The sequence below is a fragment of the Vanessa atalanta genome, chromosome 12, assembly GCF_905147765.1.
Source record: "Vanessa atalanta chromosome 12, ilVanAtal1.2, whole genome shotgun sequence".
Lineage (NCBI taxonomy): Eukaryota > Metazoa > Arthropoda > Insecta > Lepidoptera > Nymphalidae > Vanessa > Vanessa atalanta.
The window spans coordinates 7,573,185-7,591,242 of record NC_061882.1 but is presented as its reverse complement, the minus strand read 5'-3'; the positions used below and the strand labels follow the sequence as shown (position 1 = coordinate 7,591,242).

Sequence of the window (18,058 nt, the reverse complement as noted above, 5' to 3'; positions counted from 1 at the left end):
TTTTATTTTTATAACGAGTTATATAAACGATTTTTCAAGTTAATATGCATTTATTTAGAAAAATACATTGACTTCAATACACGAAACAGTAAATTGTATTTAGATAATAAACACGCGTCGAGTGGCCTCGGCATTTAAAATTAGACGTAACTCGTTAACGAAGTCTGAGAAAACAGGAAGTGTTGCTTATACAATCAATTTCGCGACGTGTAACATGCGGCTGCAACTCACGTATAAATCCATTTATTCTAGAATTTCATAACGCATACATTGATTGCATGAAAGGCAAAAATTTAATCGGTCAGGTATTGATCAACATTTAAATCTACCGCTTTCGAAACATTGGATACGATTGCTATTGCAAAACAATTGGATTATTTCTCGTGTGATATTATATATTTTCTAACGCAGTATTATGTACTTGTTTTCGTCGATGCATTTGTTCAGCCTGTGCGAATTACAGACTTGACTCTATGAGCAATTTTTATGTTTTTGTATTATTGCGTTACAATTGAATGTGCTCGTGTGTTTTCATTTTCTGGTTAATAATTTTAGATCAACATGTCTGTTTATTGTTAACGGATGTTTTATTTGATTCAAAGCAATATCTGAACTGGGATGTTGGTCTTGAAAAGTTTCTAAATGAAAATTTGATTCAGTTCTCTCCCAAATACTGAAGATTATTATTACACTTTAAAAATAACATTGACAGCTCAATCACCCTTGGCATTCAGAATGGTTCAAAACTCGGGTATACATGAAATAAACTCCGTGGCAGTAGATGTGTTAATCTATAAATAACTTGTAAAATATTTTCACTAGATATCCGATATTTAGTATATCATTGTTCTAAACTTTTGTAATATTCATAATAATTGACGTACTATATCTCATATCTTTGATATATTTGAACAAAATAACAAGTTAATCGTTTTTCTGAAAGGTTATTTGTTGTCGTCTATTCGTTATGATAAGATTACACTTTTAATACTAATAGAACGTTATTTATACAAAGTTTATCAATGAAATAGAAATAATTGTGATTGAGTCACGTTTTTAGTATGTTTACTGCCTGCGATACAAAAATGCGAATTTTATATGTCGAAACGTATTAGATATTGAGAGGAGACCGGTGTAGGCGCGGAAACCAGTCCTCAAGAGCAAGGTCAGGTCTAGAGCTCTAGATGACGGAGCCGGCTTTATTGCCCTCTTAACACTGTTTCCTGAACTATTCTATATCGGTTCTTTTATCTTTTTCATAGCTAGCTTTTCTGTCGAGAAATATGCCCTTGGTGGTTAATATCGATTATTTTTCATCAATTTAAAATATGTACAACAGATTTACCTTAATTAAATTCTTAACGAAATTTTATATTAATTTTTACTGTCTTTTCTTCACCTACTTAACATAAATAACTGGTACGATATGTGGTTGTGTTCAATTTATTATTATTTTAAATAAAAATTGATATTTTAATTTAAACGTCACCTGGCAATGTTTAATCAATCCAAATAAATCAATTAGCCGTAAACATGTACGTGTCACATCATTTAATTTTGTATTCGCGTAAAAATACGCTGTAGATCATTTAATAATATATATATTGAACTTATAATTGTATATAATCAATTAAATAAGAAGTCTGTCGAAATACGATAATCAAAATATATTTTTGTAACCGTAAGGCCATAATATCATATCTAATCTTAATATTCTTACTTCGATGTCACACTTAAGTTGCAAAGAATAACACATAGAGTTCCCATAAAATTACGTACTTAATGTGTGTGAACTCAAGTTATATATTATAGAGGAGAATACGTATAATTAAGGCATTATTTCGTAAAAAGTAAACGCGGATGTATAATTTTATTTGTTTAGTAACCAGTACGCACTTTACACAATAAATGGTTTGTTCTGCGCAATATGCTTATACAGTTTTGTAATTACAACTGATTTTGGCTTGAATAATATTTGAATCAATAAATATTATTATATTAGGTACATATAAATGGTTTTATTGTTATTATTATTAAACAATGGCCGGTACCGTTATAGAGGAAGGATGAAACTGTGAGTAAAGTTGGGGGAGTACCTAGAAACCTTCCTATCCACTATCCTGTGGTATAGTATTGTACTTTTATAGTTTTTGGTTACGAATTATTTTGTAAAACGATGACTTTACTTTTACTCAAAACAAACAACATCAAACTGCTGTCATCCTATTCATTACCGCAACCGGAAGCGCTTGCGAGTTGGTAAAAAAATAACCCGTCCACATTGGTGTTTAGTTTAACAAATATTATTTGTATTTTCTACAGCTAGCTTCTTAACAACATTAGAATCAGGTATCAGATAAGTAATATATAATTTTTAATTTATAACCAATCAAATAGTCTTTAGTTTTAAAGTATATGAATTATCCCCGAATTTATTTTTATGCATAATATGTTGCGTATATAGTATAGAATCTGACGCAGTGCCATTTTGTGATTCCGTATTGATTTTAAGTAAACATTGGCGTCTTCACTCTTATCTTGGGATGCCAGATGCTAGCTATTTATCGAGGCGTTGTGCCTTCACTGTAATTCATGATATTAGGTTGGAGTATTACGACGGCGACTTAATCTTAAATGGCAATATTGTAAATATAATTAAATATATGTCAAACTTAAATATTTTATTTTTAAATAGCATTGCATCAGCAATTATTGTAATAGTAATGAACATAATAATTAATTGACTCAGCTTAGAATTTTTACAAAAGTATATTTGACGCCCTTGATGGTACCTCGTGGAAGTCTTTATTTGTGCCGGTTGTTCGGGCTTCACCTTGTAGTCACGTGGAACGCCGTTGTGACTCATCGCTGCGCAGCGAAGTCTGTCCTTAAGATTTGCGTTGTACAAGTCTTTTTAAGGCCATTCGTACATTGTTCGCGTAAACAGTCTAATAAATATTGTCATTAACATCGCAGTACTGCTAGATATTTTTAAAGCTCTCATAATCAATTTATCTCAAACTTTATTTTTATTGATTGTATTAAATGAGACGGTAGTATTGACGCGTATATAAAAACCATAAGATAAAATACTTAATTGCTTGGATGCTCGTATGTCTGTCCACAACGTGGATTGCTCTTAAGCCGCAATCTAGATTAGTGTTCATGGCGTTAAGTGCAGGACAAGCTCTTGTTGCACTCGGCTACTGCCACATTCTCTATTTGCTTTTAGCTTCATGCGACTAACAACAATATGCAAATATACTGCATGACTATTCATAAAGATCCTTTCGGTGCAGCTCAGTGTAAAAGGTATTCAAATATCAATGTGTTCTAGATCGTTATCTGTAGAAGGGTTTAATTCCTTATCTATCCATTTTTCGCGCCACTAAACAAAACCTTTTTGCTCTTAAAAATGAAGATTTATATAACAGACCGAGTTTAAGTTATTTATTATACAATATTGAACATTGATTTAAATTCTTACTATCTTTTGGTATAAATAATTCAGAATGTGGAATAAAAAATTATTTTCGAGTAGGTAAGTTCCAAGATGAATAATCTTTTGTTTACATTGTTAATTATGAATGCTCTGCGAATCGTAGGATATAACTTCAGAATATTAATGGGAGCTATCAATTCCATTTCAATGAGTTATCATGTAGAAAATACATTTATCGCAGACGACTATAATATCCTGTCTAGTAAAAGCTATTAGTCTGCATACTACTACGCGCCAGACGAGTTTTAACTGGTCTGAAAATTAGGAAGAGGCCCTTCGCAGTTGATGCTTCGTTGCGTGCCTACTAATTCCAATTTCAGACTGGAAAAATTCTACTGCGAAGGTTAGTCAGTTTTATTGGTTCGTATTATATCGATGGCGAAGATCGTGAAATGAAACGTCGAATTTTCTAATTTGTGTTACATTAGGAGATTCCGTTGTAAATTGCTTGTGATAATTAAAGTATATAATAACCATGTATTCCGAACGATGTTTCAGTTACTTATATTAAAAATAAAATTAATATTTTGTTGGATGTACCGTAACCTAAATTGAAAAAAAAAATTATAATAAAAAAATATATATACATATTTTTCCAATCAAATACAATAAATAGTCTTTATGTTGAAACCATATAGCTTCAGCTTAAACGTCAATTCCCGCATGATATGTTAAATACCCTTGTTGTGGGACAACCGCCTGCACCATCGACACTGGATGATTAATATCCGCTAGGAGAAGGTCGCGGGCGGAGCTGTGACGTCATCTCCGCAATCACTTTACTTCCGCTCGTGTCGTACGTGGACAGACTGGCGACTATCATGGAACGGTTAACGATTCAATTTAGTTTTGTCAATCGATTTACTTTTACTTTACTATTCATTGCACTATGAAAGCTGACGATCCATAATAATTAAGTTTCTTCAAAGTTAAATAAATATCAATTGTTATTATTTGTGAAAATTATTCGCTTTAGAATAGTGTTTGTTAGACGGTTCAGGTTGGTTGATTTGATAAATATAAAAAATAATGATAAAAAAAGTTGAAAGAACCTGGAGACAAAAGCTTAAAGTTTCTTTGTATTGTTTTAATTGCACTGCATAATTTCACTTTTATTTCGAACTTAAACTCTCTCGGAGCTTTTATGAGTGGAGTCAGCAATCATAAAATAATATCATTATATTATGACAGTCCATAAACTGGTCGATATTTATAACAGCAATACCTTCAACTGACCAAATCAGACCGCTTTTTGTTTCATCATTGTAAAATATTCGACCTTGTGCTACCGATATGTTGATATTGCCGTACGTACAACAAAACGCGAAACAATAGGGTTGCTGCGCGTCCCATTTATGTGCCGTATTTTGTTAGCTGACGCTCGCTTTTCATCACTCTGTCGGCATAATGAGATCGGTGCATTCATGGCTGATGCGAGAGCACTCATTGTATCAGATGAAATGACTAACGAGCGCACATAGCGAAACTTTGCTCGTATCTGCTCATTTTATAAGGGAATTATAGTAAGTAGTCTTACTTTACACTAAGCCTCGTAAACTTCTATAGACACTCTGCACAGAGATATTGAATTTAACTCGTTTATATAGGTTAGTGACATCTATTACTTCTGAATAGTTAATTTAGGTCGACAAGAGTATTTATATGTACGTCTGAATCTGAATGCTATTTATATCCGTATATCGTTATGTTATTTTTGTCAAAATATTAAAATTGACACACAAGCAAAACACGAAGATGTTGTGTTTTACATAACAACAATAACATAGTGTATATATATTAATCTGGAATTTTTTCGTTCTTCAACCGCATGTTCTTAGAAAACAGTCGTAAAACAGATTTAAAGTTCGAATGTTAGATTAGATAACGATAAATACGAAAATAGTCACGTCAATTCTAAATAATAAATTGGAACGCGTTTTATATTGTAAGGGTTGCTAGGGAAAGAGAGTTCTTCGAAGTGAGTAGTGTGAATATTGCACCTGGCCCAGTCGGAGCAGCAGCTGCCATCGTTTCGTTATTTTTTTTATCCTGTATTCCACTCACCGACACAATCTCATGTTGCAATAATGCAGTGATCTTCTGACCCCATTTTACTAACAAAACGTTAAGAGACTATTATAGCTGTACGGAAGTGGGTATATTTTCTACAGTTTGGCTTCTTTCCATAAAGAAATGAGCACGGGTCGCGAGCAAATCACTTTATCCAACGGAAACAGTGGACTTACTTTTTGTTTAAAAAGTACTGCTTCTATTATGTTCAGCTCTTACGTTAGTATTCGAATTAAATACTGATAATATAAATTTAGAGTGTTCTTAAGTTTACTTACTGTGCTAAATCATAGCGCTAGCTCTCGGCAGAGTTCACCTGGTAGCGCGAAACGGGGATAGCTCATGGCACGCGTGACCTATATCATATTTCAAAGGGAGCCTGGGACACCGCCAACTCCATCGCTTCAAGGACTTTTTTACTTTATTAAATATAAAATGCATGTCTTTTTAAATTTGAAAGTTAAACAGGTTTCACAAGAGATATTTTCATTATTCGACGACGTGAAATGTAATTTTTTTTTTCTCCCCGAATTAACGTTTGAAGTTGTTTGAAACCAGTATCACTAAAATGTATGTCAGTGATGCGACTCTAAGACGTTGATTTGCTTCTTAATTAAATTATGTTTTTCCAGTTGCACACTTTACATAATGCTGCATGTTTGATAGCTTAGAATTTCGAAATTTAATTAAATTATAATTAATAACAAACGTATTTGGTGTTACTTATTTTAAAACAAAGTACAATCAAATTATAATTGGGTTTAACGTTAAATAATGATAACGCTAATTAAACAAGGCGTTTTGTATCGTAGCGCGTAGTAAGTAGTTTTATTTCCTAAACTTCCATCTACCAATCTTTTTTCAAACATTGTTAATCCTTTAGTTTTGAAATCCTCTATACTATTTAATTGTGCTTTACAGTTGTAACTGTGCTCTCGTTAGCAATGTGATCTTGTTTTCTGTAAAGCATTAGCGATATTTATAATGGCAGTGACACAAAAATGTAATCAATTCTCTTGGACATACCAGAGTATATATTGTGAAGGAGGTACAATACAATGAATGTTCCTTTCATCAGTCCAGAAACTGTATTGTAAACCCACAAATTGAAAACAAAAAAACAGATCGATACGGTAATAAAAGTTTTATAATAAAACCTATTCACTCTCAAAGGCGCGCCCCTCAACGTCAAATTATCGGTGAGCATTAATATGGGTGACCCTCGTGCTCAAAAGATGTCTTAGATCCTTATATGATTAATTTAAAAATAAAGACTGCGAAAAATTTTTTGATTATATTTATTAATGCACGCCGATACCATAACGGCCGGCGCGCCTTGAGTGAACAGTGAACATAATAATAAATTATCATTAAATCATCCTAATGTACTATATATTTTTGATACTCATTTCATAAAAAACGCTCTACGAGCGAAACAAATTTTATTTTTAATTTTAATCTTAAAAGTTTATTGGCTGCCTTGTATGTCAGTGACAACTCGGAACTTGGAATTCAAATTTAATATCGAAGACCGTCAATAACGTTGCTTGGCCTGCTCTACAGCCATGCTCTATATACACAACGTAATGCTTACTTATATCACACCAGAATTGCTCTCGAAGATTTTATTATTCATCACATTTTATAAGACATGCTCTCTTTATTAAAGGTACCAATATTACTTTCATTGGGGATACTAAAATTTCTGATATTGTTAATCCGAAAGACGAAAGAAAAGAAGAAATAAATTTGTGTTGCACAATTGTACGCCTATTCGTTTTTTTTTGTATTTCAATTAAACTATTCATGTTTAGAAAGCAAAGCAAAAATTTTTTTGAAAAAATGAAAATGTAGATAAATATAACGTGATCTTACAAAACACTTTTTTATTGTTTTAAAATTACTGCTATTTTGAAAAGCAATATTAATAAATAGATATGACTTACTAGGTATTTGTAAGTAAGACGCAAGTTCAGCTAGTACTTAGCTAATGTAACCGATATGACTTATTATCTGCTAACCCTGAAGGCTAACGTCTCAATCTTATCGTTTGAACTAAATTATCGTTGACCATCAGTTTATTACAACAATGTCACTCGCTATTTAGGTCAAACATCTGTTTCATTATACTAAGGTTTTACCTTATTCTTAATTTTGGTGTGTCGACGAGAGAATTATTGCATAGACATCTGATAACATTAAACAGTGTCTACTTTGCAGCACCGCTTGAGTAATTATGTAAATAACAATATACCATTTAATTAGCATTGTACCAAACATCGTGATCTTTCTCAAATTGACTATACTTAACTAATCATGAAGTGAAGGCTCCATGTCTACTTAAAATGTATAGCATATGCATTTAACACTGCTAATGTGCAAGATCAAAGGTGAAGAATTACCATAAGATGATATTATGAATATTTTTAAAATATTTGTTCTGAACTACCTGGCTAGTAGTGGTTTTAGGGTTGAAATTCCTGGTCGGGCCAACAAAAGTTTGGGGTTTTCGGTCAACAATAACACGCATAATTTGATTCTGCGCTTGGTTCTGAAGAATTACCGTCCCATCGGACTATATGAGTGAAGAAAAATAGAGAGGACAAGATATCTAATTTTGAAAATAGCCTCCATTGTAAAAGTTTAATCAAGATTTTTTTAATTTTTTTTATTTATTGTGAATCGTCATATTTAAGACCACAAAACAAAAACGTTAACAGTTGGACAGAATATTTTATATCTGACATAATAACTGGACTCGCTTATTATTACATCAGCACACATTTTGTGACCTCGCCCTAAAACACTTGCTAGACATTACCATATATGACGTAATTGAAAGTTACGTGTATAACCTTGATATTGTGTTATAATTTAATACTATCTAACAAAAGTGTTGTTCTGTAAAACGATAATAATCGCATGTATTTATAATCAGCTGTCTCGATATTATTATCGTAAGGATGTAAATTAAAAACGAACAAATTTTATTTCGTACTAAAACTTAACGTAAAATCATTTAAATTAATTATTTTATTGTTTCATGTTTCAGTTACGTTTAGCAAACCCTCCTCAAAACTATAACCTTGAATTTAGATAATCTACTACGGTTTTCCCTTGTAATTAAAACTTGTTATTTTCCTCTGAAGCAATAACTGCCTTTTGATAGCCAACACTCATTTTCATTATGTGCTTTTCTTATAAAGATATATTTTTAACATTTATCTATGGGAATAAATAACAATATGAAGTCTAGAATAAAATGATAAAAAATTCAAAATTAGTCAATATATTAAATATCAAGGCGCCATATATGTAAAGCAGTCATGCGAGCTAACAGTGTGTTGATAGAACATCGTATTCATCGCTCAGCAAAATTCACTGCGGGATATGGTTGCCATAAAGTGTACCGAGTTACTTAACATGCAATTCGATGGTTCCTAGTTCCTACTCATTCGCTACGGTCCCAGATTTCAGCAAGAATAATGTGATGAAAAAAAGTAGCGCTTCAATTAATTCATACAAATACAATTATATGTTATGAAATGCGAGGAATTAGCAGAATAAACGAATAAGATAAATTTCCAAAAGGCATAATATTAATACAATATACGTGCAAAAGTATTTATCATAATGTTAAAATAGTTATTTTTCGAAGAATTAATGCTATAGACATATATAGAACACGCGTTTACATACACCCTGACACTCGTGACAAGGATTTTATTTATGTATTGGGAGCAGTCCGCCTGTTCAACGACCAGTAACATGAGTTACGTCGTTCGCTATTGAGAGCACAGATTTTATAGACGTACATTATATAACCTGACAATACTTATGTTTATTTTCTAAACAAAGGGAAATTACATATTGATTTCACAGTAATTGTCCCTATAGTTCTTTTTCTAGCTAATTTGCAATACTAATTTTACTTTCCATCTATTACAACCCATTTTATATTTAATGTTGACTTATTATTTTTGTCTTTTATGGAATATGTAGGCACATGGGCCACATGATGTCAAGTGGTCCTCACAGCCCATTGCCTTTGGCGCTGTAAGAAATTTTAATCATTCCATACATTTCCAATGCGCTACCAACCTTGGGTCCTTGTTCCTGTGAAGTTGTGAAGTTATTATGTCCCTTGTTCCTGTTGGGCACTGTCTCACTCACCCTTCAAACCGGAACATAAAAATACAAAGTATTGCTTTTTGGCGGTAGGATACATGATGAGTGGTTGCTACCTACCCAGACGGACTTGAACAAAGCCCTACCACCAAGTAAAGCTTTCATTATACCCTTTGAAATGTTTTGTCAAATTTATTGCTCCGTTTTTAAGTGCTATGTCACTGTTACCTAATGTATTTATTATATTTTTGACCTTTAAAAATCATTCATACCAAAACATTTTTTATCAAACCTTTTAACGATTAATATTGTTAATTGTTTAATTCTATATGCTTACCTACTTTAATGCATTTTTCACGTTTAATTAATATGAAATAACATTATTACTTATTTATATGTGCTATTTAATTTGCGTGTAATATTGTCACACTAATATTGTTAGCTCCGCTCGCCAATAAAACTATTTTGTTTACATCTAATAACAACGTACAGTGCATCTTTAATTGCTATTTTATTTTTGTATGTATGACCTCGAAATGACAACTGCTAATGTTGAATGTAAGGTAATTTAGAATGAATTGATTCATATAAAATAATAATTTTTATAATCAGTTAGGAATCTAAACTTTCAAAAAATATATATATATTTTGTACAAGTAAGGATAAATTCCATGTACGAAATCTAGATTCTTCTGAAAAGAAACTGCATGAAATTCAGTAGTTTCTGTTTCGATATATGTAATGATCATAATTACATACAATGGCTCCGTATGAAAATTAACGAATGCTAACTCCAATCGTTTTTATCATCAATATAATCTTGTACAAAATAATACGCATTATTAATGTATTCAGCATACATACGTAGATTATTTGCGGTTGATTTTATCGTATATAGAATTGTTAATATTAACATATCAGAATCGATAAATCGAATCAACTACTTCGTGTTTACAATTATTCGTAGGCGCTGCGTTAATAAAATCGAACTCTCTGACATTTGACTTAAAGGTCAACGTTGTAATTGGAAATTGAGTGATGTTCGGTCGACGGACCACACGATGACTTTTATAACTAAGAATATAGGTAAGCTTCAAATGTCGTCGGTCATCTTTAGTGCGGTCTCGTTATAAAAATAAACTGAGTTTTAAATAGTAACGGACGGATAAATTGATGTATGTATGTGAATCGTAATGTATACAATATATAATATAGTAATATATAATAGGTAACAAGTTTTACTCTTTTAATTGCATATTATAATAACTCCAATATTTGAATATGAATATTGTAAATAAATGAAGACAATGTGTTTAGGCGTCAATGATTCAGCCAAGTGTTTAAATATCAATAATGACTCCTTTATTCTAAACAATATATTTTATGAAAAGTTTGTCTCGCAAATGAAATACTATTATTTCAGTATCGGTTGGAACTCAGCCAACGTAGTCTGTGTCACTTTGCTATTGGCATAATAACTACATCAACTTCGATGAAATCTCTTTGACATCGTAATCAGCAAATAGCTTAGAGTTTTAGCTGTCTCTGTCTTTTACAAAAAAAGATGTAATTATGCTTCTTAGATAAACGTTGCTCAAACTTAGCTCAAAAGAAAAAAATCCTTAGTAAAAAAAAATATTCAGATTGCTAGTGAGCGATATGAGATGGCACGTCTACCTTCTTTTTCTTGAAGTAGCAGTGTCAAACTTTTTCTGCGACTAGTTGCTATGTACACAAGCACAAGGATCTCATTTAAAGCATGAATGCCTTCATTTTTGTCGCTGAAATGGGATACGACGAACTCCTTTTACCCTTTGACGCTCTTAAGTGGGTGCTTTTACAGAACTATATCATGTCTTGAAGTATATCACGTAGTTTAAAAATAGGCCATACACAGAACAGTTAAAAAAACAATTTCTATTAGTTTATATAACGTAAGAGACAAGGTTGTCAAAATTTTCTTTATTATTTATTATAAAAACGTTAGACATAAAGTCCGCATGACTTTAAAATTGTTTAACTATGTAAACAATTTAAAGGTTTTTATATAACAACCCTGAAAATGTGTCCTTATCTAATTGCAATCTAAAATCTATAAACGATACTGATTTATTTGTGTAAGTACTATAGATTAAGACTAAAATGGCTGGTGGTATTGTGAGGCATAAATGTTGGCGGAAGAGCATCATTTTGTATAGAAGCACAGCTGCAACGGATTGAATGAATGTGGGTATTTAAAGTGCACACCCTTTTTGAAATAGCGAGCGCTTCGCTCTCCTGATTTTTCTTATTTCTTCATTCTCAGCACCTGCATTCATACTTGAACTTATATCTGTACAGAAAATAATTGTATCACAACTTTGAAAATAATAACGTCTAAAATAATAATCGCACTCACCGTACATATCGTAGATAAAATTATTTAAATATGTGATACAGGTGAATTTCGGTACAGAAAAAAAAATGGAAAGGATCTTGAGATTTGTGAACATATGGTACTGTTTTAATTTTGATTTTAATTTTACACAATTCCTACCATTTACCTTATGCTATTCCCGTGAAGCATTTCTTTATATTATTTACCTATTACATGAAATTTTAAATTGGAACACTGACGGATACTTAAATAATATATTTCGTTGTCTGTATTGTGAAGCGCACAAACAAATTATAGTGCTGAAACGGCCAAGTTAGGGCAAGAGTGAGGTGAAGGCATGGGGCCAGATTGGTAGGATTTTTACCTTTGTCACCAGCCTATATGCGCTCTCCTCTTGAATCTAATTTACCTATTAATAATATTCAAAAGTTGAAGGTTTATGCTTACGTTTTTTTTATATCATGTTATTTTAATATTATAATTTAATTCCAAAAGTATATTAAGTTTTTAAATTGAAAAGTATCGTATTTATGTAACTTATAGACAATTGCAAAAAATTCACAACAATACTACGGAACGAATTTACTGTTGAACCTTTAGTAAAATAAACAAAGTTCAAAGCTATGACCCGACAGAGTATTAATAGTTATTTAAATGAAAATAATACTATCGTCTACTTTGCCGTCATCGGGGGATGTCTAGACTGCAGTCTGCCCAACGCGGAAGACTCAGGCCAACGCACTTAACGAATAGGTAAAGTGCATGTTCTTTAACATCTATACACATATTGTACTTCATAACCATATCATCAACCGACAATTGTACATAACAATGTTAGTATTTAGTTATGTAATGGATATGCAATTATTCAATTTACAGTTTTATATCCTCGTAAAATTATACAATGCCTTAGTTATTTCATCTTTTCCATAACAAGTGCGTATTACATAAAACGTTACTTTCGCATGTACTTAAAACGATTAGTGTGCGTTTCTTTTCTTAATTACTTAAAATAATTTAAATATTAGATTTGACCACATTTATATATTTCATTATTTTTCTACAGGATATTTTGAAAGTAACTAGACATTATGATTTCATACGTAGAGCTTAGCGTAAAACTGAGGTCGGTGACCTGGCACCCCTACCTTTCTTAACATCCCGAGCCTGTCTGACTTCACCCCGAAAGTTTCTTGGATATGTTCCGTTTTATTGACATTAAATAGGTTTTATATCTTGCACGATTTATTTCATTTTTTCTTGGTTCATTTGATGAAGAATATGCGCTTTGCTTAAGTTAAGAATTGTTACTTAAAATTCAAGGTCACCTATCCATCTATGGATTTTCCAAAAAATAAACATCCGACGGTAAATATATAATGATATTGTATCAGAGACATTAATTAAATAAAGTCTACCTAGAAGCCTTGATAATATTAGTAACATACTTATTATTTTTTGATTATTTCGACTTCTATTCACAGTTTATTTCGTCTCTAATTTATTGTTTAGAATATATTTTATTCTGGTTTGTGGTAACTCAGTCCTACTTTTTAGTGTTTCATAATGATTTGCTTGCTTATCCATGTTTAATAATTCGATACGCTTTACGCGTTATAAGTAGCTTTAAAGTCAAAAACACTTCTCACTAGAACCGGCTTTTCTAAAATTAAATATAAATTATAAATAAATATAAATATTGATAAAATCACAAAAGAGATGATTTCCTTTATTAATATATACGATAATATATACGATAGAAGAAAAATTCTAGCTTTTCGAGCGATTTTAAAAAGAGAGCACGAAGGTCCCCGATTTAAAATATGCGTAGACATGTTTGGGCTGCGTTGACACTTGGAAAATTCTAATTAATTTTATTACATGCTCTTAACTCAGTACACAGAGAGCGACATGGCAGTCACATAAAACAGCCCCGTCCAAAGAGTTTCGTATTCTAAAAAAGAGATCATTTACCCTCGACTGATCGGCGGCATCGTCGAGCGTGAATATTTATGAGCATGGCCCACTGCTATGGAAGATTCATTACGAACTCTTGAAGCTGATCAGCCGTATTCAAGTTTCAAATAGATTTAATTACATAATGTGATTTTTTATGAGTATAATAATGTTGTTGGTTTTCTATAAGTTAATTATTATTAAAAGATTGTGCTGTACCTATTCTTGAAATAATTCAGCTCATGAATGCTTCACATAGATTAGCGTAGTATTGTGAAAGTGTACTCACTACGAAACCGATCGCAATTGTTTAATAACGTGCCCGTAATATTTATTTTAGAAAGTATCAACAATAATGTCGTATATCATTATGTTGGCTTCTAGTATTTGAATCGAGTTGTCTACAATAGAATAGCATAATGCCTTTTTAGCTAATAATAATATATTAGTTCGTAGGTGGGTTCACATTTCGTGAGGTACGATGCTAAAATAACTTTGTGTATTCCTATTGATACTATGAAGTTATATTATGAGATTGGCTCGGTTGCAATGATAGAAAATATTATTACATTATTTTTTAAGATGCAAAGTAATTGATATACTTTCGCATATGCGTTAATTAATATATAATAAATATAGGAAAAAAATATAGATAATCATCACGGTACTTGTCAGGTGTAAGGGTTGTATGTGTAAGGTGTGTACATTAGGAGGTTTTTTTTCTGTTGACATATTTTAAGAAAATATATTGCAAGCCAAACAATTTGAAGTAGTTTCAAATAATAACATAAATTTACGCGCCAAAATAATGTTTTACCCGCTAGGAACGTTTTGCTGTTGCTTTTTTTTCTAGATAAATCGTGATCCTTAAATAATAATCTGTCATTGTCATTCATTAGTCATACGTAAGTTTCCATTTAGCAGTTATATAATAATAGACACAACAACAAACGACCAGTATGTTTGTTGTTGTTTCTTCGCATAGAAATTGTAAATATATAATTATTAACTTATTTATAGTTCCTACCTATAAGTAGCCTCGAGCTTCACTCGAAATCATATGAACTACTATTACCTCGTAAGAAGAACTTTAAGGAGAAACCACTTCGCTTTATAAGAGCATTTCTAAGAAACATATCCGACATCGAACATGAGATTTTCCTTTGCTGACGTATTTGGTACGACGCAACGCCACATTTCCTTTGGAGATCCGAGCTAGATAGCAGCCAGTTCTTTAACTACCTTTTCAAAGTCAGCCTAAGATTACTTTCAATTGGAGCCTAGATTTAAAGATTTATTTTTTTATATCCATTGGTTTTAATGTCCAGTAATAAATTTTTATATACACACTTCTAAATATTTTTCATCTATAATGATTTTTATGAAATACTTGAATAAAAATTTTAAAATTTATATTATTTATTCGCCTTGAACAACAAATCACGGGTAATTTATTTGTAAGTACGGACTCATTGTTTATCGTTTTGTCTTGCGACCATTTCGAATTAAATAATAAAATAAGCTAACAATGTCGTATAACTGTCGAAGTAATCTTAACTTGGCTAATACATTTTTCAATTTATAAAAGCGATAAATACAAGTGACTATTAAAGTTTTTCTTAATAATTCCTATAAATTTATCAACTTTTCACACAACTCTGTAAATAAATGAGTGATTTTGTATACAGTAGAAGCTAACATTTTATATTTAATAATTAAACTATATTTTTTGTTCTAGGGTGGTTATCCAGCCAAATTAAAAAAGGTGCTCATAGTGACAGCGCCGCTGTGGTTCAAGGCGCCGTTTCGAATTCTTCGACTGTTTGTGCGTGAGAAGTTACGCGAGCGCGTGCACACGGTGAGCGCGCCGCAGCTGGGCGTGCACGTGCCGCGCGCGAGCCTTCCGCGACAACTAGGCGGACACCTGGAGCCCGATCACAGTGCTTGGTAAACTAGCTACTCATATACTTTTATCAACTGTGACGACCATATCCTAAAAAGAGTAAATTAAACAAGCCACTATCACATTTTTAAATTTGAATAAAATTACAATTTAATTTCCAATTTAACCTCCAACAATTAACATAATTGGAATACGCCGACGCAACAGAATCTACTATCATCTTCTAATAACGACCTGTTATCATTATAATTAAATAGGAAGTGCTTCTTCGTAAAACGAGACATGAGATCCAGCCTGCAATGGATAAAAGAGTTATATAATATTTAAAAAAATCATGTGTCTTAATTATTTGCACAACATGGGACTTGATATTTTAAAATAAAAGAATATTCATTTTATTTATGCTCGAGTTTCGGTATTCGAAAAACGTGAATATTGACAGTATAAGAAAAAGGATGATAACCGGCACCTTTGGTAATTGTTAAAAGCGATATGACTTTTCTTAGGAACTGTGGATCTACGCATTGCAATTTACCTTCGCTTTTCGCATCTTGGACTTTTATTTCGATTTCCTATTTAAGTTTTCATTTAGTTCGTATAAACTTAACAACTCGCCTATATTTTCCAAAATTGTATTCACAGGTTTATAACCTGACACTCTTTAGTAGGAACACGTACAACTTTATAAATCTCCTCTAAACATGATTATTATCTAAAAAGTTGTACATATGTTATAAAGTATCAAGATCAAATTTTTATGATACATGTTCATTTTGTGCTGAGTTGGCAAGGGCCGGTGGCCTCTCTTTTCCTGAACAATACGTGTACAAAAAGCTTGCGCTCAAACTATATATTTGAACATTGCACAGTTTCGTCGACAAACAACTTTGAACTTTGCCAAATCGTCCCTACATATGACCTAGATAGAAATTTCCAATACATATTTTTTATGTCCATAACAAACTTATACCAGTTTCGTCGAAAAACTGAAATCGATGCCTCTTATACTACCGACATGAAAATGAGGTTCGAACTTGACCCCATTGGTCTATTGTCGTAACCACTTCTAGCATAACCTTAACACTTGATTGGAAAAAACGAATATTAAAAACTTTGCGTTATACGGGCGGTAGTGCTTCGTGCAAACTCGTCTGGGTAGGTACAATCCACAAAACGGTTTCTATAGGAATGACATTGTATTTTCCAGTTCTGATATGGGATTCGCATAAAAAATTATCAACAAGGAAATCTGTTTTTCGAATTTAACTAAACGGGATTTTATGTATCGTGGCTAGTGAGTGAGTGTGTATTGTTGGAATGTAAATATATTCCATCCGTTTTAGGTAAAATTATAAATATTATTCTCAATTATTTGAAATCTATTTATGAGCGGATAATTTCCCGTATAGATATTTGCTGTAGTCATGCAGAGTGTATTCGATGTTTTGTTATAATATTGTATTTTCGTCTGAACTATTTTCTAAGTTGCGGTAAAAAAAGAATAGCTTTATTTTTTGCCTTCTATATTGATGATAATAATGAACTGTGAGTTTGTGTGGGTTGCAATTGGATTTTTTATCCAACCGATTACTCTGTAATTACGGTGATAATATAATCTACTATATTAATTTTTTTTAAATTTTAGTTCATAAATCGAATAAGATCTAACGTTTATTTTTCTTTAAACTTATGGATTTATTTAATACGTGTATATACTGAGTATCTGTTTATTTCACTTTTGGTGATGTAATGATATTTTTAATGAATAACATAGTTTTTTCAGGTAACACAAAAAACTATTTCCATAAATTGAAACGATTAGCCCCTCGCACCTAAACGACGTTCGTTAGTGCGAGTTGATCAAATTAAGAACGCTTCGATAAACTTTCAGGTTGGAGTTTTGCAGGAACTGTTACACGAACAACCTGAATACCAAATTGGACGGCGTCATAGACGACTATGTGATAAGTAATCACATACCTCACGTCAAAACACAAAATGGTAAGTTTAAACATTGACAAAGTTATATATGTATAAAGCATAAGATACGTCTACAAAGTACGTAATTTGGTAAGCGTTAGCATTCCTAATAAAAGATATTCTGCAAAACAATAATTAAAAA

The 18,058-nt window shown here is 31.8% G+C and overlaps 1 protein-coding gene across 2 annotated transcripts in view; it reads left to right on the top strand.

The window, feature by feature from the left end:
• The window catches only part of LOC125067971 (tyrosine-protein phosphatase non-receptor type 9), a 42,450-nt gene that overhangs the window by 18,118 nt on the left and 6,274 nt on the right, over nt 1-18,058 (top strand). For both annotated transcript variants that reach the window (XM_047676922.1, XM_047676921.1), the window contains exons 5-6: nt 15,772-15,980; nt 17,828-17,937. In XM_047676922.1, coding sequence (XP_047532878.1) covers nt 15,772-15,980; nt 17,828-17,937 — 319 coding nt within the window. The remainder of the gene's footprint in view (nt 1-15,771; nt 15,981-17,827; nt 17,938-18,058) is intronic.